We start from the raw sequence: 26,466 nt of genomic DNA on the forward strand, positions 1-26,466 counted from the left end.
GTAAATAAAATGCAATAAAAACTGTCGATACTCGATAGTCATTATCAAATTGCTATGTATATGAAACACATGACTTTTCAATTGCAAAAATAGTTTTAGATGGTGTATTTAACGTACAATAATTTGGAAATATATTTTCAATATGTAATCTGTTGTGGATGGAATTGGAGCCGGTTATACTATTAAACTACCGGATGAATTTCAAATTAGAGCTGCAATTATTATATAAATGAAAATAATTTATAATGGCATTCATGTAAATATCTAAAAAGCTCTCCTTTTACCTATGCATAGCGAGTCAAACCATCTCCAGAAATCAATTCTTCCTCCAACATCATCACATCATCTTTGTCAAGGTTTGTTGTCATATTTTCTTCCTCCAACATCATCTTTGTCAAGGTGATCTGTTGTCGTTTTCTTATACATAATTATATAAACAACAAAGGATTTTTTTGCAATATTAGATAACATCCATAATAAAGGAGGAAATTATTAGATGTCCTCGAACTTAACACCTCGTACAATAATATCTAGGACAAAGGCTTTGGACATAACCACTTTCTTATTAAACTTATTTTTATGTGCACCAAAATCATGATGTGTTCTATTCAAATTCCTTTTAAAATTTTATAATACTTACAACAATAAAATAAAAATTTCATGTAAAGAATTTAATTGTTTGATTTAATTTACGTAAACAAATAAACATCTTACTTTGGTCAAATTTTTATAACTAGAGCTCGTTGTGATATCAATAATTCATTTATTTTATAAATACATTTATAACTAGAGCTCATTGTGATATTTTTTTATTTTTTTTCATTTTATACAATAATTCATTTAATTTATAAATAGAGTTTCATTAATCATTATTGTAGTTAGATCTATGATTTTGTTCTTGTTAAATCTTTCTCATATAAAGGAATATGAATAAATCCAACACAATTTGAGTATACATACAGATAACTTTAGTAATACTCCCTTCGTCTCACTTTAGGAGTCCCGGTTGAGTTCGGCACGGGTATTAAGAAATGTAAAGGAAAGTTAGTGAAAAAAGATAGTGGAATGTGGGTCCTAATTTTTTATATTAGTTTTATAATAAAATGTGAGTGGAAAAATGTTAGTGGAATGTGAGACCTAATACCATTTATGGAATATTTCAACCGGGACTCCTAAAGTGGGACACCTAAAAATAGTAAACCGGGACTCCTAAAGTGGAACGGAGGGAGTAATCATTAGTTTAGTTTATATGAACACTAATATTGTGGAAATGTTAAAACAGTGCACAAACTAGAACAATTATTTTTACTAATGCAACAAGAGAAAATAAATGAAATGATGATGAAATAGAGCAGTCATCGCACAATATTGGTGCATGTAGAAATAAGGTTAATTACAGAATAATAAAACGGTGCAGTTTTGTGCACATCACCTGCTGTGCACAAAACTACACAATAGAAAATCCTTTCTTTCCCACAAACCTCATTAAAAAACAAATGAGATAATGAGTGTCATCTATATATTACATATACACTAACAAACCTCATTAAAAATACGAATGAAATAATGAATGTCATCTATTCATTAAATTTACACTATCACGTTCACATTTTTTTCAACCATAAGTATAATCTCTAAGCAAATAAAAACCACAAAGAAGATGAAGATAGGGAAGGTTTTATAACCAAACACAACAACTTTATTTAAGAAGATAAAACATTGTAGACATTAGCCATGAAAAATGTATTTCTATTTGTCAAATATCTCAAAGTCAAGGAATTACCAAGTGAAGAAAGAAGAAAATTAGGAGAAAATATTGTAATTGATACATTTTCATTTAGTCTAGAAATAGGCTATTCTCTACCTAAAATACATTGTATTGAATCCTATAGTAAGGATGAGAATGAATAGAAATAAGATATGACAGAAAGTATTCTTCTCCAATCTCTTTTCTCTATTTTCAATATGGTATCACGAGCGGGTAAGGATTCATGAAAATTTCAACACAATCCATAGACCTTTTCTCGATTTTTTTCCTTGCACCTGCACAAATCAAAAACCATGTCAGATACAGAGAAATCTGATACCGAAACACCGAAAAAAATGACGGAAACATCAAGCCAAAGTTCGCCCATGTTTTCGCCAGAACTCGCCGCTCAATTTGCGGAGTTCCTAAGGCTCAGTTTTGGCTCAATACCGAGCAATCACAACCCACCACCACCACCAAAGACTCATTGTCCCGAATCTCTTGGAGAAATTGTCGTCCAAGCCAAACTGGATGGAAAATTATCCCCTCTGGGCCGACCTTATGGATCGAGCAATCGGAGGAAAAGGACTAACTTCTCACATTCATGGAGTGTCCGAACCCCCCCTCCGATCTGACTCTACTTACCAACAGTGGCAGCAACATGATCACTGTGTGTTCAATTGGATCATCAACAATATCGAAGGCGATTTGGTGAATGAAGTATCCCAATATGCGACGGCAAAAGACTTATGGGATGGTCTTGCTATCACATATGGGAGTGGGACAGATCCGTTCTAGGTGTATGACTTGCACCGACAAACCGAAGTCATCAAACAAGAAGGACTCTCGTTGGAGGCCCTATGGCATAGATTGCAGAAACTATGGATATCCATCGATCGCCACGACCCTAACCCAATGGAAGGGGAAGCTGTCACAGCTATAGAAAGGTACAAAAAAAGCAACGATTATACCAATTCATCACGGCGCTGGACGATAGATATGAAGCTGTAAAAAAAGATATAATCCGAAAAGATACAAATCAAAAGATTATCACAATCCCTTTTTACATAAATCAAAAGATACAAATGGTATGGCTATATATAGATGTAGCCTCAATTCCTATCAACTAGGTACACGTCAATAGCAATAAACAATTACATCAACAAACTTGACTTCCCACTTCTTTCACAACTGCTTTGTGTCGATTACCACTTCTCTATCAACTGCTCCAGTTATCATCGTGTCTTGATGGCATGTCTCTCCAATTCTCACGTTTGCACGGTCTTGAACATTACTCACGTTCACAGCTCCTTGGTCAGTTGAGGATGCATCACTAACACGGCCCCTCAATGCGAGCGAAGATAGAGGACATATGCTCAATCGATTCTGCTTCTTCGTGAAGGATTGAAAGCTCAGTGGTTTCGTTAAAACATCCGCAATATGGTCGAGCGTAGGCACATGCCTCAATTCAATTTGCTTGGCTCGCACCTTGTCCCGCACAAAATGCACATCAAGTTCCACATGTTTTGTGCGAGAATGTAACACAGGGTTGCTCGCAAGAGAAATCGTGCTCAAGTTATCAACCCACACCATTGGCGTATTCTTAAGCTTTACTCCGATTTCACTCAGAAGAGAACTAAGCCATGCAATTTCACATGAGACCTGTGCCAAGCTTCGGTATTCAGCCTCCGTACTCGACCTCGATACCACACTTTGTTTCTTAGAACACCACGACACAAGAGTCTTGCCGAAGAACACACAGTAACCTGTTACAGAGCTCGATCGTCGGGATCCGCTGCCCAGTCAGAGTCTGAGAAGCCAACCAGAGAAGGTGGAGCAGGGTCAACATGTAAGCCATAGTTTATAGATCCTGCAAGATACCTTAGTATGCGCTTAACAGCTTTCCAATGTGTGTCAAGCAGGCATGATAGGTGCTGGTACAGATTCGAGCAAAGTTTTTCTCCACCATCGCCTCAGCAACAACGACCACAACAGCCCATTTATGGCCAGCCACAGCCATCTATCTTTGGTCACATCCTGCTGCCAACATGGTTCAAGCTCGGAGTAACATGAATCAGTCACTGTCTCATCACTCTCCTTCAGAGTACAACTTTCATGGCTCTTCATCCTCAGCTTGGTACCCGGACTCTGGAGCTCGAGCAACGTTTATAGATCCTGCAAGATACCTTAGTATGCGCTTAACGGTTTTCCAATGTGTGTCAAGCGGGCATGATAGGTGCTGGTACAGATTCGAGCAAAGTTTTTCTCCACCACCGCCTCAGCAACAACGACCACAACAGCCCATCTATGGCCAGCCACAGCCATCTATCTGTTGGGGTTTGTATACTAAAAGATGCTTCGAGCGTACATGCCTTTGTACAGTCAGCTTGTGCATGTATACGAGAAACGCCACGTCCACTTGTTTACCTATTTATGAGAATAAATAATAAAATATAATGGTTTATTATTGAAATATAATAAACAAGTCTAAGGCTTTTTACTAAGAAGGTCAAGTAGGGAAATTCGATGAATCTCCTCATGAGTTTTTCAGTAGGGGACTTGGCCAGATCTAGTAAGAAGAAAAACGTATTCACAACCTAGATAGGCTTTGGCTACCTATTGGTACGGTTGCGGTGTTTGTGATAATTCTCTCTTACCTAAGAAGAGATTAGTAACACCGGTGTGGTAAAGCACCGAAAGGATCTAATCCGAAATGTATTCTTTATTGCTATCTACTGAAAGAATATATTTCAGAAAGTTTAGTATTTTCTAGTCTATGATATTAATATCAATATTGTTTATTCAATCAAACGCCACTTTGACTTATCAATATGTGAGAGTTTGTACGTAACTCAAGTTCATGATATCTTGGGTGGTAGTAGTTGAATAACATGAAGGTATTAGAATATTATTTCATAGAATTCGCGTGCCCAGTATGGTATGATTAAATCCCTAAGGGGCGATCCCCAAGAGGTGTTTGAAAAAGGAATTTATTAATAAGAAAACTGCGCAGTTGGAATTTATTCCACGAATAATAAATAAAGTTTCAAACTAGAAAAACTCTTTGTAGAATTAATTTAATTCTAGTCACGTAGCAGACAAAAGAATTAAATTGACGGGTCAAGATAATCTTAAACGCGGGAAATATTATAAAATAAAATGGACCCAAGTTATTTGTAATTTGGTGATTTAAGTGGGAGTGCAATATTATTCTTTAGTGGAACAAAATAATATTCCATTGATAATATATTAAATCATGGGTCATTTGATTTAATTAGTAATTTATCTAATGGGTGAGCCCAACACTTAAGTCATTCCATGGATCCCCTTACTAGCCCAATAAGGTCCACTATAAATAATGAATGAAAGGGAAACCCTAGCACACAATCCAAGACAACACAAAAACCCTAACCCTATCCTAGAAAACGGTGCCTCCTCTCCTCTCCCTCTTGGCATCGGTTTTCGTGCCTAGCACGTGGGAGAATTAGGGTTTTGATTATTGTTCTTGATCTATCCTAATTCATAGGATTAGATCTAGACAATTTGGTGTTTGTATTGGGTTTCCCTAGATCCATTCAAAGTTATTTAATTGATAATCTAAGATCCGCCCACACGGATGGAGAATCAAGGACAAGGGAATAGTACGGAAGATTCGTGGTCGATAAACCAAGGATCTCCGGGTGGTGCAGTTAGCAACGTCAATCCAATGATGGATTATGAGGTAACAATCAAATCTACATCGAATATGCATGATTATGTGTTTATTTGATGTTATATCTATAGATCTATGTTTATTGCATGAAATTGGAGTCGAATGCATAATCACCTAAATAGATCCGTCTAGGACCTGTTTGGTTTACGTGTCTTCCCCTGCGGTAGTCCCAACACTATCTTTGGTCAACATCCTGCTGCCAACATGGTTCAAGCTCGGAGTAACATGAATCAGTCAGAGTCTCATCACTCTCCTTCAGAGTACAACTTTGATGGCTCTTCATCCTCAGCTTGGTACTCGGACTCTGGAGCCACTAACCACATTTCAAACGATCTTGCAAATCTGAATGTCAGTTCGGAGTATCATGGAGGTATGAAACTTCAACTTGGTAATGGAAATGAGATTAAAATTGCACATGTTGGTCACTCATTGCTTCACTCTGCTCCCTCTCCTAACTCTAGATCCCTTCTTCTCAATCATCTCCTACATGTTCCTCAAATAACTAAGAACCTTTTGAGTGTATCTCAGTTTGCCCAAGACAACTCTGTGTTTTTTGAATTTCATCCTTCAGTTTGTTTTGTCAAGGATCAGGTAACCAAGGCAACCCTCCTAAAGGGCACTCTTAGTCGTGGACTTTACAGATTCTTTCTTCACAAATCTCCTCTCAAGACTCCATTTCCAAGAAGACTCCAAGTCAGCATGAAACCTGCTCAGTCTCTCTCTCTAGTCAAACTCCTGTAGCTTGTTTTTCTAGTCCGAATGTATCTAGTTTAGATCTTTGGCACAAACGAATGGGCCATTGTTCCATTGATGTTGTTAAGAAGGCTTTAAATAGTTGCAATATTCCCTTTAAATCAATGAATTCCACTTCTTTATGTCAGCCTTGTTGTCTTGCTAAGTCTCATAGACTTCCATACACTGACTCCTCTACTCAATACACAACACCTCTTAGTTAGTACATAGTGATTTGTGGGGGCCATCTCCTATAATTTCCAGAAATGGGTATCGCTATTATGTTACTTTTGTTGATCATTACTCAAGGTTCACATGACTTTACCTATTAAAAACCAAAGGCGAGGTAGAAACTGTCTTCAAACACTTCAAGTCCCTCGTTGAGAATCAGTTTAACACTCGTATCAAATCCTTTCAAAGTGACTGGGGAGGGCAGTATAGGGGTCTCACCTCATTTTTTCAAGAATGTGGCATTCATCATGGACTTTCTTGTCCATACACTCCACAACAAAATGGTTTGATAGAACGAAAGCATAGGCATATAGTCGAAATGGGATTGTCTATTCTTGCTCAAAGTGGATTGTCCAAATCCTTTTGGGATGATGCTTTTATCACCTCCATTTTTATAATTAATAGACTCCCTTCTAAGGTACTCAATTTCTCCACTCCTTATGAACAGCTATACCACTCTAAACCCAAATTTCACCTCTTAAAAGTCTTTGGTTGCTTATGTTACCCATATGTCAGACCTTATAATAAACATAAGTTAGACTATAGGTCCACTCCTACTACTTTTCTAGGCTACAGCTCCATACATAAAGGGTACAAAGCATTACTTCACTTAGACAAGGTCATCGTCACTAGAGATATTTCTTTTGATGAAAATGTTTACCCTCATAAATTTGATTCTCCTGTCACGCCCTCACATTCTCAGGTTGATCATCTCCCTACTCATCTACCTCCTCCTACATCTCCTTCTATCTTCCTTGTGTTACAAAATCCCATTACTCCTACTCCAACTCCATCTCCTAATCTTCCTGTGCTCCAACTTCATCTCCAGATTTTCCCATGTTCAGCTCTCCTCAATTTTCAGATTCCTTCCCACACACCGAATCTCCTCCTCCACTCCTCAACCCGACTTCTCCTACTACTTCCACTGAGTCTCCGCCATCCAATACTTCTACTGTCCCTTCTCCTGACCCAGCTCCCCTCGCTGTCCCTTCTCCTGACCCAGCTTCTCCTCCTCGGCATTCCATGACCACACGTGCTCGGGCTGGTATCTTCAAGCCTAAGACATTCTCCATTACCATTAATCCATCTGATCTTGTAATTCCAAAGTCCTACATGGCTGCTCTCTTGATTAAAGTACGGAAGCAGGCTATGTTGGAAGAGTTTCTTGCCCTCTTGAGGAACAAAACGTGGACTGTGGTGCTTCTACCACCTGGTAAGAATTTGGTGGGTTGCACTTGGATTTTCAAGTTGAAGAAAGATGCTGCTGGTGCCATTGCTCGTCACAAGGCACGCCTAGTGGCTCAAGGTTTTTCACAAGAGCCGGGGTTCCACTTCGATGAGACCTTTAGTCCCGTCGTAAAGCCGAATACAATCAGACTAATCCTTGCTATCGCTGTTGCTTGTGGCTGGTCTATTACTCACCTAGATGTGAATAATGCCTTTTTACACGGCGATCTAGTTGAGGATATCTATATGAAGCAGCCCCCCGGCTTCGAGCAAGGCTCTCCCCAGCTCGTTTGCAAGCTGAACAAGGCAATATACGGTCTCAAGCAAGCCTCTCGGTCTTGGTTTCTCACAGTCAGATCAGTGCTTCTTAATCTGGGTTTTTCCCAATCTCGTGCAGACACATCCCTGTTCTATAGGAATCGCAATGAAGAAGGCACATACCTTCTTATTTATGTCGACGACATGTTGGTTACAGGTAGTTCTTCGGCTGCGATTAAGGAGGTAATCTCCCAGCTTCATATGCATTTCTCCCTAAAAGATCTAGGGGAGGTTACTCACTTCCTTGGTGTGGAAGTCACACGTACAGTTACTGGACTTCATCTCAGTCAAGGAGCCTACATAAGAGATCTTTTGAAGAAGCTGCATATGGAGAACGCAAAAGGTTGTCCCACTCCGATGGTTTCTTCATCGCAATTGTCAAAGCACGAAGGGAATCCAGTTAGTGATGGTAAATTATATAGGAGTGTTGTGGGAGCTCTTCAGTATGCCACGATAACGAGGCCTGAAATTAGCTTTGCAGTCAATAAGGTCTCTCAATTCTCACGTTTGCACGATCTTGAACATTACTCACGTTCACAGCTCCTTGGTCAGTTGAGGATGCATCACTAACACAAATGAGCAAATTATGGGAGGCAGCCTCGCTAAGGAGGTGCAACACCAGACAATCGGCACCGGCCTGGCCGCCCCAGGACACAAAACCCAGCCCCAAATTGGCCATGGAACCGCAGATCAGACGATGACCGGAGCCGATTGGTGTGCTCACACTGTGGAGGGAAGAAGCACACCAAAGAAGGGTGCTTCCTCCTCGTCGGCTACCCGGAGTGGTGGGACGACATGAAGAAACAAAGGGCGGCACGCGCGGCTGTGAATCGGACGGGCAGAGCGGCGATTACAGTGGCAGACCGGGCTACCGACGCTGTTCGAACAACGGGCAACTCCGGCGGCGGCGCAGCTCACGGCAAGAAGGCTAGCGGTGGCTGCGAGAAATCAGGTGTAGAGGAAATCGCGTTTGCACAGGCGGCGAATTGGGTTTGTGAAGGAGGTAATGAGCCATTTCATTTTAATCCTCCAAATTTTGCAAATATACAAATTGCACCCTCAAGTTCCATGTTTTATCACACAAGCCCAGATAATTCTTCAAATTTACAATTTTCGCCAAATATTGTGTGTGAGAATAAGTTTCAGGCCTTGGCAAATACATCTACACTTGAGAAGTTGAAAAAGGATTCCTAATGGATCTTTGATTGTGGTGCTACAGACACTATGTCCTTTGAAGCATCGGATTTCTTAGATTTCACGACCTCCTGGAAGAAATTCGTTCAAACTGCAAACGGACATCTGATTCCAGTCCAGGGAGCTGGAACAATTAAAATTTCTCCAACACTCGAGATTTCTAATTTTCTATATGCTCCTACTCTGGCTCATAAATTGCTATATTTTAGTCATGTAACCCGTGAATTGAAGTGCAACCTACTAATGCAGCCAAACTTCTGTGTTTTACAGGATATCAAGACGGGGACGATAGTTAGGCATGACACTGAACACCGAGGATTGTACTATGTGGATAGGATGACTCAACACGGTACTGCGATGCTGACTCACGGACCGACTGAGGCTAGGGGTTGACTTTGGCATCGCCGGTTAGAACATCCTTCCATAGGATATTTAAAAATGCTTTTCCCTAAGTTAGCCAGCAATCATTTCTCTTTTCATTGTGACACTTGTTTTTTGGCGAAAAGCCACAGACATTCTTATAAGTTAAACAATTCTCGTGTTCCAACTGCATTCTCTTTAATACATTTTGATGTTTGGGGTCATGCTCTTGTTTTGGGTAGTCATGGGTTTAAATATTTCCTCTTGTTTATTGATGATTGCACACACATGACTTGGATATATTTTTTGAAATCTAAATCTGAATTTTTCAAAAAATTTACTCTCTTTTACACTTTCGTGCAAACACAATACAATAGGCAAATCCAAACACTTAGATCAAACAATGGAAGAGAGTTTGTAAATGCTAGGATGCAAAGTTTCTTTTCTGAAAAGAGATTAGTACATCAAACAACCTGTCCACACACTCCTGAACAGAATGGGGTAGCAGAACGGAAAAATAGGAAACTACTGGAAATGACTAGATACTTCTCGATTCCCATGTCCCAAGAACTTTTTGGCCCGAAGCCCTATCCACTGTTGTGTAACTCTTAAATCGTCTTCCTACTCACATACTAAACTTCAACACACCTCTAGACATCTTCACCACTCAGAACAAAATACCTCCACCACTCACCCTCGAACCAAAAGTGTTCGGATGCTCTGTGTTCGTTCACGTACCTAAACAAGACCAAACCAAATTTTCCCCATGTTCTATAAAATGTGTTTTCTTGGGATACAGTAAAAACCAGAAAGGCTACAGGTGCTATGATCCGAAATCCAAACGACTTTTTGTCACCTTAAACTGTGATTTTGTTGAAGCTGAGTATTTTTACACCCAACTTAGCAGCCAGGGGGAGGAAACACATTCCCAACCATCAGTGACCCGCTAAGTTGGTATCCTACTCCAAATCTAGAACCAAATCTAAGCATGTCATTGCCGAACCCTGTGACTGAAATTGGCCCAACAGAAGATGCGAGCTGCAGTACCACCGAGCCGTCCACAGAGTCCCATGTACAACCTCATGAGTCTGGTGACACTGCTCAACCATTGTCTTCGCCTGTGATTCCTGAGGTTAGTAACACTGACAACAGTATTCCTACACTTGATACTGAAGATAACAGACAGGAAACTGAGACTCCTTCAGAGAGCCCAGAATGCAGTGGAAGGCCGTTTGAGTTGCCAATGGGAAGTACAAGAGGGGTACCACCAAGAAACTATTCACCAGACTGGCGAGGTCCAAAGACGAGATACTCTGTTGCAAATCTCATGCAGGGACAGCTTACTGAGATGGCTCGAGCCTTTGAAACAGCCTTGTATGAGGAGATAGATATACCTCAAACAGGCCATGAAGCATAAACACTGGCGGGAAGCCATGAAGAAAGATATGGATGCACTACTAAGAAACAATACTTGGGAAAACTGCAAGCTACCTGAAGGAAAGAAGCCAGTTGGATGCCGCTGGATCTTTACCATTAAGCGTCGAGCAGACGGTTCAATTGAGAGATACAAAGCCCGATTGGTGGCAAATGGGTACACACAGACTTACGGGATTGACTATGAGGAAAGATTATCCCCAGTAGCAAAGATGAACACAGTCACAACTCTACTCTCTATAGCATCGTGCAAAGAATGGCCGCTTCACCAGTTCGATGTGACGAACGCCTTCCTGCATGGAGAACTGAAAAAAGAATGAGGAAGTATACATGGAGGTCCCACTAGGATATTCTGGAATGTTTGGAGAAGGACAGGTGTGTAAGTTGAAGAAAACATTATATGGTTTGAAGCAGTCACCGCGAGTTTTGGTTTGGAAGATTTGCACAAGCAATGCTAAAATATGGCTATACTCAGAGTCATTCGGACCACACGTTATTCATTAAAAGAAATGGTGATCAAGTGGTGTGTCTGATCATATATGTGGATGACATGATCATAACGGGAAATGATAAGGAAGAAATCGAGAGTCTGAAGATGAATCTATTTCAAGAGTTTGAGATGAAGGACCTTGGACCATTGAAGTACTTTCTGGGAATTGAAGTACTGCGCTCCAAAGAAGGGATATTCCTCCGGCAGAAGAAGTATGTTCTTGATCTCCTAACTGAAACTGGGCTATTGGACTGCAAACCTTCAGATGTTCCGATCATGGTGAATCATGGATTGAAGTTCGAGGATAATGCAGAGCTGGCTGATCGAGGGGAGTATCAACGTCTTGTGGGTAAGTTGATCTATCTTGCACACACAAGACCTGATATTGCATATGCAGTTGGAGTTATAAGCCAGTTCATGCACCGACCTCAAACAAATCATATGGATGCTGCATTTAGGATAGTTCGTTATCTGAAAGGGACGATTGGCCATGGAGTATTGCTAAGTAAAAATGATGACCTAGAGATTGATGGGTATACTGATGCAGATTGGGCAAGTAATCCTATAGATCGAAAATCTACTGGAGGATACTTCACCTTTGTTGGAGGTAACTTAGTCACTTGGAAAAGTAAAAAACAAAAGGTGGTAGCTTTATCAAGTGCTGAAGCTGAATATCGCGGAATTAAGAGTGTATTGACTGAGATATTGTGGTTATGGCGTCTGCTTACAGAAATAGGATTTCCACCTACTCAGAAGAGTCAATTATTCTGTGCCAACAAAGCAGCCATAAGCATCTCTGAAAATCCAGTCCAACACGATAGGACTAAACATGTAGAAGTTGATCCTCATTTTATCAAAGAGAAGATTGAAGGAGGCATCGTCAAACTACTATTTGTAAGGTCGGAAGATCAATTGGCTGATATATTCACAAAGGCAGTGAACCCTAAATTGTTCAAAGAAGTCTTGAGCAAGTTGAGTATCGGGGATGCCGTTGCTCAACTTGAGGGGGAGTGTCAAATATCCCAAAGTCAAGGAATTACCAAGTGAAGAAAGAAGAAAATTAGGAGAAAATATTGTAATTGATACATTATCATTTAGTCTAGAAATAGGTTATTCTCTACCTAAAATACATTGTATTGAATCCTATATTAAGGATGAGAATGAACAGAAATAAGATATGACAGAAAGTATTCTTCTCCAATCTCTTCTCTCTATTTTCAACACTATTACGTGCCATCCCATGAAAGGAAGATACGGTGGGATGAGGCAGTTGCGCAGTTCATGAAGATCTCGGCAGTATTAGTCCTTATTCGTTGTTATTTGAATTTCTGTTATTCATTCAAGTAGTACATTAGTTGTCTGTAAATAGGGAGTCTCTCAAGTATTTGGATGATACTTACAATAATAAAATAAAAAATTCATGTAAAGAGTATAATTGTTTGATTTAATTTATGTAAACAAATAAGCATCTTAGTTTTGTCAAATTTTTATAACTAGAGCTTATTGTGATATTTTTTTTATTTTCATTTTATACAATAATTCATTTAATTTATAAATAGAGTTTCATTAATCATTATTGTAGTTAATTAGATCCATGATTTTGTTCTTGCTAAATCTTTCTCATATAAAGGAATATGAATAAATCCAACACAATTTGAGTGCACATGCAAATAACTTTAGTAATAATCTTTAGTTATATGAACACTAAAATTGTAAAAATGTTAAATAATACATATTTTTATTAATGCAATAAGAGGAAATGAAAGAAAATGACGATGAAACAGTGCAGTCATCGGACAATATCGGTGCATGTAGAAATAAGTTTGATAAAATAATAATAAAACGTTGCAGTTTTGTGCACCTCACCCGCTGTGCACAAAACTGCACAATAGAAAATACTTTCGTTCCCATAAACCTCATTAAAAAACAAATGGGATAATGAATATTATCTATACATTATGGGATAATAAATGCTACACATTAAAACTCCATGCCATTTAAGAATGTGGACATCTTGAGTGGGGCGGGGGAAGTAGTATAGTGTAGGTGAAATAGAACAACTAATAGGGATGGAAAAATGTCACAACTCGTACAAGTACATCATGACAATTACTAGTTACTCCTCCCGTCTCACAATAAAAGTCTTATTTTGTCATTTCAGTCTGTTCCACAATAAGAGCATCCACAATGCCGGCTAGCCGATTCGCGTCACTAGCCGATCGGCTAGCTGAACCATTGCAGTCGGCCAGCGGCGAATCGGCCAGAAAATTGGCGTGGGCTAGCCGATTCAGGGGCGCTGGCCGCCATTGTGGCGTGCCGATCGGCCAGCGCCTATTTTCTTTTTTTTTCTTTTTTTTTTGAAAACCTATATATACGCGATTTTAGTTTCATTTTCATTTGCACCACTTGTTTTAACGAGTTTTCTCTCTCTCTAACTTTACTGTACAAGAGCATCATCGAGCGATGGACAACAACAACGAGTCCAGTCCGGCGACGAGCGGCCTCTCATACGCCCCACGGTACCCGTGGGATCCTGGATGGGGCCGAGATGGGCCCGGGGTTTAACGTCCCTTGGGGGCAGTTGATGGGGATGATGGCTGGAGCGTCGGGGGGATGCAAGGGGGGAACCAGGGGGTATGCCGTGGGGGATGCCGGGCGGAGGGCGGCGAGCGGCGGGTAGTCAGCGGTGGGGTGGGGAGGTATGCCCCAGATGCAGCAGCAGATGATGGGGATGATGTGGCGGGGAGGGATGCAGCACGGTATGCATCCGGGATGCAGGGGCCACCGGGGGGGACACGGTCTATCGTCCCTCTCTTGATTTTTTGACGGCTTCGTCTCACACGTCGACCCCGGTGGAGACGCAGTTCACTTGGCAATGACCTTTTGTCATTGCATGATATGGGGATCGAGCCGAAGAAGAAGAAGGGCAAGGGGAAGGGCAAGGCGGTCGGCGAGTCCTCGCAGCCCGGTGTTGACGACACTCCTATGCGGAGGAAGTGGACGGAGGATGAGTACGCCGGCGTGGCCAAGGCGTGGTTGTCGGTCTGCGACGATCCGCCGGTTGCGAACAACCAGCGGGTCGTCAACATGTGGGCGAAGATTAGAGCAGCCTACAGGAGGAACTGCCCGCATGGGAAGGACTACAGCGGGGAGGAGTGCCGGAAGGGGTGGGAACTGATCAGGGCCGCGGTCGGCCGATTTTCGGGGTTGTACGCCAACGCCCTCCGCCAGGTGACTAGTGGGCGGGAATGAGGAGGACGCCCGGAGGATAGCGGAAGTCAGTTCCCCTTGCCGGGGAAGTATAAGGAGTTCCTCTTCCGGGAATGCTAGGTGTTCTTTGAAGGACTCCGAGAAGTTTCGGCGGGGTGCGGACGCTAGGTGGCCGAAGAAGCAGAGGCTGAACTATTCCGGCGACTACGGCGGCAGCAGCGGCTGATCCCACGACCTCCCCCGGATGCTGAGGAGTTTCCGTCCCCTCCATCCGCTACTCGTCGCCCTCGCCTTGTTGGCCAAAAGCGGGCGCAACGGGCAGCGAGGGAGGATCCCCCTATCGCCCCATGAGGTCATCTCGCCCCCCCACCCCCACGCGCGTACACGTTATTCTCGCGTGCGAAGACGGAGGAACGTATGTTCGCGGTCTTCCAAGAGTGGAAGGCCGCAACCGACCCCACGGAGAAGAGGTTCATCTACTCGATGCTCGAGAACATGCGGGTGGATTTGGATGCCTCGAGGGCACTGGTGGGGAGTTCAGACGCGGGCTCAGACACCTCGGGTGGTGGCGGCGACGACGAGGAGTAGAAAGTGGCGGGGCTCGTGTGTGGAAGCCCTTTTTTAAAAAAAAAAATCATGTATTTTTTTTAATCTATGTACCTTTTTTTTAATGAAATGAATGAATTTTCCCGTATATGTCTCGTAAATTTAATTCCGTAAATTTTATTTCATAAAATATAGTTGTTTTTTAATTATTTTTATTGCGGCTGGCCTATGCTGATGTGGCAGGTGGATTTTTAGTGCTACTGACGTGGCAGGGAGAGAGAGTGGCTGGCCTATGGCTGGCCTATTACCATTGTGGATGCTCTAAGAGTCTTATTTTATTTTTTACCGTAAATGGTAAGTAGACCCAACATTCAACCAACTTATTCCACTCACATTTCATTACTCCCCCTGTCCCTAAAATTTTGTCACATTTTTCTATTTCCCGTCCATTCCACAAAATTTGTCACATTTCAATTTTTATCATTTTTGGTAGTGGACCCTATATTCCACTAACTCATTCCAACTATCATTTATTATAAAACTAATATATAAAAGTAGGATCAATCCTCCACTAACTTTTTCAACTCATTTTCCATTATATTTCTTAAAACCCGCGTGATAATATTTAAGGGACGGAGGGAGTATAAAACTAATACTATATATTAGTGGGGCTCATATTTCACTAACTAATTAATATGACTCGTATTATAGGACGGATGGAGTATGTAAGAAATGAGTGGCACATCTCACAACTGCTATGAATATCCTTGCAAGAATATAGTTTACGTCTTGCGAAGTTATAATGACAAGAAAAACACAAAATTTGACCTCAACAAGGTAGTTTGCACAGACCATGCCAAGACAGGGTTTGATTGCTTGATTGCTTCCCTATCTCTATACGACTATCCATGTACGACAACATTACGCAAAGATGGTTGCGTATTAGCAAAAGGCTCACGGTCGGTGCTAGTCTTACAATGAACAATTACTCAGCTAAACTTCAATTGAGGAAGAAGCTTACAGGCAAGTCCTCTGCATCCTTGCGATAGTACTGTACAACATTCGAGGGGATCTCTGTTTGGTTGAACTCTTTTGAATATATTCAAGATCCTTTCACAGCCATCTCCAGCGAAGACTTTGTTCTTTAATTTGCCATTCTGTTTTGCCTCTTCTGCACTTTCAGATGCACCTACGAGCCCCTTCTCAGGCTTTGGTGCAACGACATTTTGGAGGAGGAACGTTTCCGGTTGCTAGGCCCTTTAAGGTACAGCAGAAGACAGCTCTCGGTTTTAAGCTTTAACCTTTTTGCCTCATTATACTATCTCTTCTCTACCTTATTCTCTCTCTTATTTTACTACTATTTTCGACTTCAACTATTTATTACTATCATTTTTACAAAACGAGTGCAGAAAAGTAAATGTGACGGTTAATGCGGCTTCGGAGGTAGTATATTCGAAGAGTTCAAGAACTGCAGAATTCAGAAGATTATAACGATCCCCATTAGCAACAAAGGCATCTATAATCGGTTTGAAAAGGTTGTTCTTTACAACATGATTAATTAGGTGCTCATCCTGCAATATCCAATAAGATCCACTGACTTTCACTCACATTTCATTTAAAACTAATAAATACAAATGGGTCACATAACCACTAACTTATTTCCACCCACTTTTTTTAACATTTCTTAAACCCGTGCCTAACAGAAATGAGACTCCTATTCACGGACGGAGGGAGTAATATCTAACGAAATCTGTGGGAGTTGAAGAGTAATATGATAATACATCAACTAACTGATTCAAGTGCTTCTCATAGAAAATCTCTACAATATTTTCACTCTGCAATAAGTTGAGACAGTTAAATACATGCCCTAACCACCTAAAGGGGTGTTGAAGAGTAAGAAGATACTCATAAAGAAGTCAGAAAATTACTACATCACTGTACAAAAATCAAGTAAAGAAGACTCATACATATGGAACAGTTGCATAGCATGGAACGTGATGAAATGCAAATTCTAAATATTGTACAAACTCCAAACTTTGATTTGGACCGTTAGAAAATATCAACATATGATAAAATAATAGCAACAAAAAATATCAATACAATGTCAAGGGTTGATGTTGTGTTGACATCAAAATCTTAAAATTTTACAATGTGTTGACATTGCGTTGATACTGTGTTGAAAAGTTTGGAGTTTGTATAATATGAGTTTGCATTTTATCACTATCCTACCCTGCATAGGATAATGTATACAAAAAATAAATGAAGCAAACAGCTGTAGAAGTAATATTGTACTGAGCTCCTGGTGAAGAATTTCAAAAAACTGGCAATGCATGTCATCTTATTTCCAAGTTACTAAATCTATCAGTATTCTTCCAACCCACCTCCTTCATATGAAGAAACAATGACAAAGGACCTTTTCCATAGCATCTTCTATGCCAAGTTATTTGATGTGGTCAATCCAAATATAAAGTCACCAAAGTAGATTGTTTAGTTATAACCAAACTATGCGGAGCTCTCTGCATGTTGAGCTTTATGTTTATGAATTTTCTTCTTTGTTTTCTTTTTACGTTGGAGATTTTGGCGATTCAAGTTATTTATAGTGGATTTTCTTTAAGTAATTATTGTGGATTTCTTATTTGTCGAATTTTGATATTTTAAACACTTAAAAAGTGGGAAGACCAGAGAGAGATGGTTGTTCAAATACGGAGTGCTGGTGGAGAACATACGAATTTCGCCTTTAATTACACTTTGCTTTGCAGTACTTGATTTCGAGCTTTAATTTTGTGTGTTGGAACTAGCAATAATGTAGTAGTATTTCATAAGGAATGTTTTGAAATATATTGAAACGTGTTTATATTTATATAAAATTTTAATTAGTTTTCATTCATATTTGAGTTTAAGTATATATTATAAAATTATCACAATTAAATAGAAAATTTATAATCAAATAAAATCATAATACAATGAACCCATACCTCATTAGCCGGCAATCTAAATAAGATTAACCCAAAATAAAATCTGCTTAGTTGATCCAATATGGAACTTCATAAGTTTTACTAAAAAATAAAAAATAAAAATAAGAAAAATGACTCTTACCAAAAATGACTCTAATACTATATTTTTAATTAAAGTTATGGCCCAATACCTCACTGTATTTTTGAATTTGATAACCGCAAACAATTTGCAGCTCACAAATCCTAATTCGGATTTGGCTTGAAGAATGGAGAAATGGGGTGGTGAGTTATAAGAGTCCGAATTTGGATCTGGCAGGTTTTGCAATTCTCCACGCGGTTTTTAATTGCAAAAAATGGTTGAGAATTGTGATACTAAACCTCATTGTTGCCGCTTCTGTAGTGTAGTAATGCTTCTTATTGACGAGTTGTTAAAGTTTCCATTCATTATCAAAATTAGGGCTGTAATCAACTTCATGTAATGTAAACATACTTCAATTTGCATATTTATATTAAAATTGTAAAGAAAATGATTAATATTTGCAAAGTGTATCTTTACTATGCTCAGAAAGCTTGTAAGTATTCGATAAGTTGAACTAGGCTTCAACACACACTTCCTGCATACATTCATTTCTCGGGAAATTAGCTTAGAAGCTAGGACTTTATTGGGTTTGGATATGGGTAATGATCACAGATATGGAAAGGTCAAGTGCAGACTGAATTTGCTCACCTTGTGACTCTCTTTGTTCACCTCTCCTCTGCCGGTCAGTTGAAATGGAGAGAGTTAACAATTGTCATCCAGGGTGTGTTTTATGCTGAGTGTATTTTATCTTGAATGTATTTGAGTTTCATGGGATACCGATCTCGACAAGTATGATATGAAATTCTTCATTTTTTCTTGAAATGGAGTTCTACACAGTGACACAATTCCTAATGTATTTGCAAGAAAGCTACAAAATGTTTCTAAGCAAATTATTGCTTTGGTTGTTATGATTATACCTCAATACAGCATCACCTTTAGCTTGTTTCAAATGTGCATCTGATTGCTTCTTGTTATCAAACTTGTTGTCGTATCCATAATGTGGTATGAACTTGTTTGTATGTGTGTATATATATTGAACAATTACTGCTCTGGATCGCTCAAACATAGAAGGCGCATTAGGTGTCTTGCCTCAGTTGCGTGATCTGGTAGATTAAAAGAGTGAAACTAAACCATTGGGAGTCAAAGATATGCCTGAGGAATTCATCCCCTTCTTTTTATTAGTAACATAATCATATATACTTCATACTCCCTCCATCCCACAAGAGTCTGCCCAATATTCACAACGTTTGTGGTCAAACAGCATTTTTTGTTCGATTGAGAAAAACAAGTTCTTCAAATATAAATGTATATTTCCCATGCTGGTATTTGCTAATTAGATTTACTGTTTTCCATTTGCACTGTTAGTCTCAGCTCTCAGGTTTGAGTCTCTGCCTTTTTATCTCCTTACATATTGGAATGAAAAATTTATCGTTTATTACTCAGATATTTGAGGATATAAAGACTAAAATACATGGAAGAATAAATGTTGTTAACTCATACAAGCTGGGAACATATTTCCTCAAATTGCAGCAGTTAATCTCTAAGAAAATTCTGGTGTTTTTGTGAGCTATTACACTATTCTGCATGCATTAGGGTTTTCCTCACTGAACATTGATGTTACATTTCCATTTCCATGGCTCCCACCGTAGTGATCCCGACTATAGTTTCCGGGTATACTATAAGAAGAGTATCTAGGAGGTGGTGACTCGGGATATGCATATTCGGTAACATATGGAGATGGCCTGTATATGTTTTGGCTGTGTGTTGCATAAACAGGCTGAGGTGGTTGAGATTGCTCACTCTCCCCTTGTAGTCCTGGGCCCCAGCTGCTGTCAGGTCTGATATGAGTCGAGGGCGAGGGTCTTGGTGGTGACCTGGGATATGCATAACCGGTCACATAAGGTGATGGCTTGTATGTGTTATAGCTGTGTGTTGCATACACAGGTTGTGGTAGTTGTTGCTGTAGTGGTTGTTGTGGTTGTGGCTGCTCGTCTCTGAACCTTGGACCACTATAGTGATCGGGTCTAGCGTTGTATGTGTATGTGGGAGGCGGTGATTGTGGTGGTTGTGGTTGTGGTTGTGGTTGTTGTTGTGGTTGTGGTTGTGGAGGTTGTGGTTGCAGTTGTGGTGGCTCTTCTTTGAACCGCGGATCGCTATAGGGATTGGGTCTCGTGTCGTACGAGTATCTGGGAGGTGGTGGCCGAGGATATGCATATTCAGTTACATGTGGAGATGGTCTATATGTGTTGTAGCTCTGCACATAAACCGGTGGAGGTGGCTGATGCGATTCGTCTCCGAACCCGGGGTACGCGTTCCAAGGTCTACCATATCCATGATCAGGTGGATGATGGTAAACAACATGAACTTCTTCCGCACCATATGGTCTTGTCTGCTGATGATAAGCTGGTGGATTCTCCGGCTGCAGTGGTGGTGGTGGTTCGTCCTGTGGCGCTGCCTCGGTCTCCCCTGGCTGATTCGTGGGCTCTGGTTGTGGCGAGGCCTCCTCCTCGCCTTCTAGTGGGCCGGCTTCCTCTGTATGTACACAAATCACCGCACTTTTTCTCGTTTTTCGGATTGCTTTCACTAGCTTTTCTGGCTCAGCCCAGCCTGTAATGGTTAGCTTCTGCTGCGCGAAATCAACCTCGATTCCTTGTATACCTTTCAAATACGAGCACACTGCATTAGAGACGAATCTGTTCGAGATTCAAGAATTTGATTTCGAGAAAAAATTGCTTACCGGACACCACTTGCAGGGCTTTCTTGATTTTCTGCACACAACCATTGCAATCCATTCTCACCTTTATCTCTGTGACTTGAGGTTTCTGCATTTTTTTAATACAATATTAGAAAAAATCCTACTTAATTCTTACATATACATATGCATATAGTACATATTTAAGACATACCTCCATTTCAGGAACCATTAATGGAGAGGAGGGAGGGAGAAAAGATAGAGATAGAGATAGAGATCAAAGAGATAAAGATGATGGTATGGGAATGGAGAGTGTTAAGAGAATAAGAATCAATATATGGCATGCATTTTCTTGCATGGAATTGGAATATTTTGAAAGTTTATGAATTGTGGGACATGCAAGGAATCTCTTCTTTCCACCGTGTGTTGTGTCTGATTTTTGTGCTGTTTGATTATAACTGCAACACGAAATCTATATTACATTTCCTCTGTTTCTTTCCCTTGTGTCCGCTAATCAATGTTCTCTTTTGTTATTTAATAATAATAGAATGATTTCAAAATTTTCTCTGTTATTTTTGTCATTAGGCAAATTTTTTAATTGTTAAATTTTCTCTGTGTATAAGCCACTTTTTGAAATACTATGTTTTTTACACATAAATTCGGGAATGAAGTATTATCTATATTGAGTGTGTGAATATATATAATACAAATAAATAATTCATCCATCCAGCAATATGAGTCAATAGTAATAATATAAAGAAAAATGGGTTGAATAAGTTAATGGAATATGTGTCTCACTTATATATATTAGTTTTATAATAAAATTTGAGTAGAATAAGCTGGTGAAATATGTGGCCTACTTATCATTTATGGTAAAAAATAAAATAGTGTCTTATTATGGGATTAACCAAAATGGCAAAATAGGACTTTTATTGTGGGATGGAAGGAATATAAATTTGAACACCGGATGGACTCGAAATTCAGATCCTTGGCTTCATACATTACCATTCTATCAACTAGACCAATTACAAATATGAAGGCTTTACCACTTCTTAGTATAATGTAATGAAACGAAGATAGGAATAGAAGGAATGAAATGATAATTTCGTTTTCTTTGTATTTCCATTCCATTATTTTCTTCATTCTAAAGTACCAAGTAAGTAGAATAAAAGCAGGAGTCACGTTATTCCATTACATAAGTCATTGTTGTCATTTATTTCTATAATAAATTCATTATCATTATATATGAGCATTACTTACACGTATAAAACAAGAAGCAGCCCATGAGTTAACGTAATTACTATTTTGAATTATTCCGATGCATATATTCTTCATTGGTGGCAAATCGTGTTTGATATAAAAGGTCATGTATAAAAGTGGGTTTATTCTATAAATAATTTGTTCATATAGACCTTTAAAATATCAGGCAGAAAGGAATTCACTTTAATGTTTTAGATGCTCTTTTTGCATAATTTAAGATATCAATAACCGGCCTCGGAAAACTCTAATTCCTGAGGATGATGATAACTTGGAGTATTAGATAATGTTTGGAATATTTGGATAAATGCTCTTTAACGAATTGTGTTTACATTGACGGTAATGTAGCTTTTTATCTCTTCAAGATTTCACTTCTAATTTATACAATCAAATTATAATTTGTTTTTTTTTTTATGTTAAAACACATGATTAGTTTTTTTTTCTTACTTTAATGCATTTAACAATATGCCAATTTTAAATGGAATGCATGAAGTACTATCTGACTATAAATTTAAGTAAAAAATTAAAATTAAATATACGGATTTGTATCGAAATATTTGATGGTGAAATATACTCCTCTTGTCTCATGTATAATGATTTTGGGAACGGCATAAGTTTTAATATGAAATTAGTAAAGTAGAAGAGAAATAGGAAAAAAGTTAGTTGTAGTACTCTTGGTAGAGAATGAGGATTGGGGTCCAATTTTTAATAGAGAAAAGCATACCTACTATTTTTAAGGGAAATAGTGAATATATTGTACTCCCTCCGTCCCTCTGTAGTAGAGGCGTTTCTTTTCGGCACGAGATTTAAGAAAAATTATTTTAAGGGAGATGAGTTAAGAGAGAATAAAGTAGAAAGGAAAAAGGTAGAGAGATAAAGAGAGAACAAAGTAAAAGAGGGTTAACAACAAAAAAGAAATATACTATTTTTTTGCCAAAAAAAAATTAACCCGGCTACAATGGAACAATCTAAAAAAGAATACGACTCAGCTACATAAGGACGAAGTGAGTAAAGATAAATAACTCAAAAACACAAGAAAATTGATCGATAGAAACTCAACTAAGGTGGCGTTCGGTTGTCATGACTAATAATCATGAGACTATCCATCTAGGATTAAGTTGTGAGATTATTTTAGTTGGAAGGGGGAAGCTATGACTAATTATCATGAGACTATCCATCTAAGATTAAGTTGTAGGGTTTAATCTTATGAACCAAATATAATACATATTTAATCATGGGATTTAGTCTTGACAACCGAACACCTCCTAAGAGAAAATAATCATCATAACGATAGTTGCACAATTAAAAGGTTTTTAGCTAAGATATAGAAGATACAACATGAAAAAATGTCTCTAGCAACAAACTAGCCTATCTTGTGCTACAAAAAAAATCTTCCATAATTTATATGAAAAAAAATCGATGTTGCAAAAGATCTGGTACAAAGTTGTAAACGATGAAGGATAGATCAACAAGCTACCACTTCAAACATAGTAGAATATCAACTCCAACGGTCAAAATCTAATTGATACTCCTCCAACGTACTACTTCATCCGATCTCAACAGTAGAGTCATTTCATTTTTGACACTCATTTTAGAAAAATGATAATAAATAATTAAAATGAATAAAGAGTATAGTAAGAGAAAGAATTATATAAAGAAGACTTTTATCTCCATTACTTTTTTTCACTATAATTTTTCTCCGCTGTAACTATTTATTATCATTTAAAAAAACAAGTATAGATTATAAAATGACTCTACTACGGTGGAAAAATGAGAGTATTTAATATTGAGACCTACATGAATGAAGATTTCCAACCTTCAAATGTGATCGGTCACAACGAAGTGCTGCACATTCAAAGTATCTTACTTGAGATCACACATACATTTCCTTGAATCTAAGCCAAACATTTTAAACATTCTAAGCCTATCATATCCAAATATTTTTTTTCTTCATTGTAAAAATTTATTTGCCTAATCGGAACAACCTTCAAATTTAATCCTCATCCACAAATTATGAATTAAGTGTTATTATGAATAAAAATAGATAGACAACATATCTCATGCAAGAGATACCTAGTCATGCTCCTAGGGAATAGAATATACCTCTTCATTGCTTATCTTCTTGTTGTAGATGATTGTTTCCAGTTACCCAAGTCTCTCCACAAAAGGATTCGAACCTCAAATCTTCTAATAAATTACCCGAAGTTTGAATATTGGTTGGGGCGTTGGGCAATAAACTACTCCTAAATATAGGAAGGAGAAAATATCAAAGATGGACAGAGATGAGATTTTTTAAAATATGTAGTAGTGATCTTAAAAAATTATGATAAATATGTTATTATGTGATCTCATGTTCCTTCTCTTAATTATAGAGAACTGATGGGATTGGTAATGGATCTAATAAGAATTGGGCATGATGCCTTCTCTTAATTAATAACGTTGTGATTTAATTAAATTGAGTCTACTCTAATTAAAGTCCATTAGGAATATTGATTAGTGTCACTATTGTAATCAATATTGACTTACCATCCAAATCCTAATTATCTAAGTTCGGGCTTCTTTTTAATTTATTTTATTTCCTCATGTTTATGATATTTTATGTCAATTTAATCAAGCTTGTTGTTAGCTCAATTTAATTAATTTGCTGGGTAAGAGTGTTGAGCTTTGAAACAACCCCTACTTATTTTACTAGAATAAATTCCAATTATCTATATATTTATGTACAATTACTTCTTTTCAAAACATCTATTGGGCATAGTATCATCTTCAAACACAATATGTACTCCCTCTGTCTCATAAAAATAAGGACACTTTCCTTTTTCATAAAATTATTCCATTTCCATTTATAGAAACTTCTACAAAACTCATTACATATATACATCAATTTAATTACACTATAGCCCACCATTAAACCCTGATAATAATATGGATTTCACTATCCACTAACTTTATTTTAACTACTCTCCCTTCTCTTCATCTCTTACACTATATGCATTATTTTTTGTGTCGTCCCAAATATTTTTATTTTTTTTGGGACGGAGGGAGTATAAAGTTTCAGTACTAGTTTATCTCGCATACGGAGTACCATTACACAAGATACCAAGAGATACCAATTAATCCTAATTCTGAGTTGTTGGGGTTATCTACAAAAGTACAACCCAATTGAAGTTAGGGAACTGTATACAAAATGTTCTAAAAGTGGATCACAGTTTTTAAAATTTTCCAGCCATTATTGATATGGCCTTGTGTTCTTATATGTTCAATTTGAACTAGCACCCACTTTGACATTGCTTAAATTGTTTGCTTAGCTAGTGATTGTTTGTCTCTAAATTATGCTTTTACTTAATTGATTGCATAATGATTTCTATGCTGACCTTTAACTAGGGTTTTAATTTTAGTATAGGTATTCTTACTCGTGATTTTAGGACAAGTCCTTTAAAAGGAGGGGATGATGCGAATCCAGCCGTTTAATGTCGAGGGAAAAGTCGATCAATCTAATCATTCAACAACAATGGCCGGTACTGGACCTAGACCCCCCTTACAGCCGTCCTTCGAGTCAGAGGGTGTGTTATCCGGCCGGGTGGCACCACGACAAGGACCTAACCGACCGGGTGTTTGACAAATGAGTCAAAAGGAGTCACTTGGCCGAGTGACCTTGTGGGTCATCTATGTACCTGGATCGGTAAAACATCAGCGGAGGCAGAGGATTTCACCTAATTGGGTAATGAGGGTGCTTAGCTCCACCCGTCCATGGCGCATGCGAGGCGAGTCAGAGGCCCGTACTTGGCCTAGTAGCTAACCGACTTTAGTACTACCCGACCGAGTAGTGCACATTGGAAGCTGCCTTTTCAATCAAGTCACACTCTATGCATTTGACTTGGTCCCCTTAGTATAAATACCCAATGTGGAGTATTCATTTCTAGATCAAATTTTATTATTGTAAACCCTTAAAACTCTATCTTTTGCCTTTGTGAGATTCTATCAATTCCACATTCAATTGTGTTGATTTGTCAATTGATTATGTCTTCTAGATTGAATGTTGCTAGATAGGTGGAGCCAATTTAGGTTGTTCTTTTGGTGAAAGTAGCCATTAGATTGCCTTCAGAACGATTGAAGGAGGTCCAAGATCCATTGGTATTAAAAATAAAAAGGAACAATACTGAGAAATGTAAACAAATCTGTCTCGTTGGTTGTATTCTATTTATTATGGGATGCTAAGGAGCTAGGTAATCATATTAATATTAATTAGGGTATAAAGAAGGGTGGAGATTGAAGATTCCCTT

The 26,466-nt window shown here is 38.7% G+C and overlaps 1 protein-coding gene and 1 long non-coding RNA gene across 2 annotated transcripts; both read right to left on the reverse strand.

Annotated features, from left to right (window-relative positions):
• Window positions 1-1,803: 1,803 nt before the first annotated feature.
• Window positions 1,804-2,870, reverse strand: LOC125224315. The gene is made up of 2 exons (XR_007176854.1): window positions 2,198-2,870; window positions 1,804-2,043 (listed from the first exon to the last, which is right to left on the reverse strand). It is a non-coding gene; the product is annotated as an uncharacterized LOC125224315 (long non-coding RNA).
• Window positions 2,871-19,651: 16,781 nt separating this feature from the next.
• Window positions 19,652-21,228, reverse strand: LOC125219208 (extensin-like). The gene is made up of 3 exons (XM_048121122.1): window positions 21,141-21,228; window positions 20,972-21,056; window positions 19,652-20,892 (listed from the first exon to the last, which is right to left on the reverse strand). Exons 1-3 carry the CDS (start codon window positions 21,156-21,158, stop codon window positions 19,805-19,807), a joined length of 1,191 nt encoding a protein of 396 aa, XP_047977079.1. The 5' UTR covers window positions 21,159-21,228; the 3' UTR covers window positions 19,652-19,804.
• Window positions 21,229-26,466: the final 5,238 nt, after the last annotated feature.

Source organism: Salvia hispanica, chromosome 4, assembly GCF_023119035.1.
Source record: "Salvia hispanica cultivar TCC Black 2014 chromosome 4, UniMelb_Shisp_WGS_1.0, whole genome shotgun sequence".
Lineage (NCBI taxonomy): Eukaryota > Viridiplantae > Streptophyta > Magnoliopsida > Lamiales > Lamiaceae > Salvia > Salvia hispanica.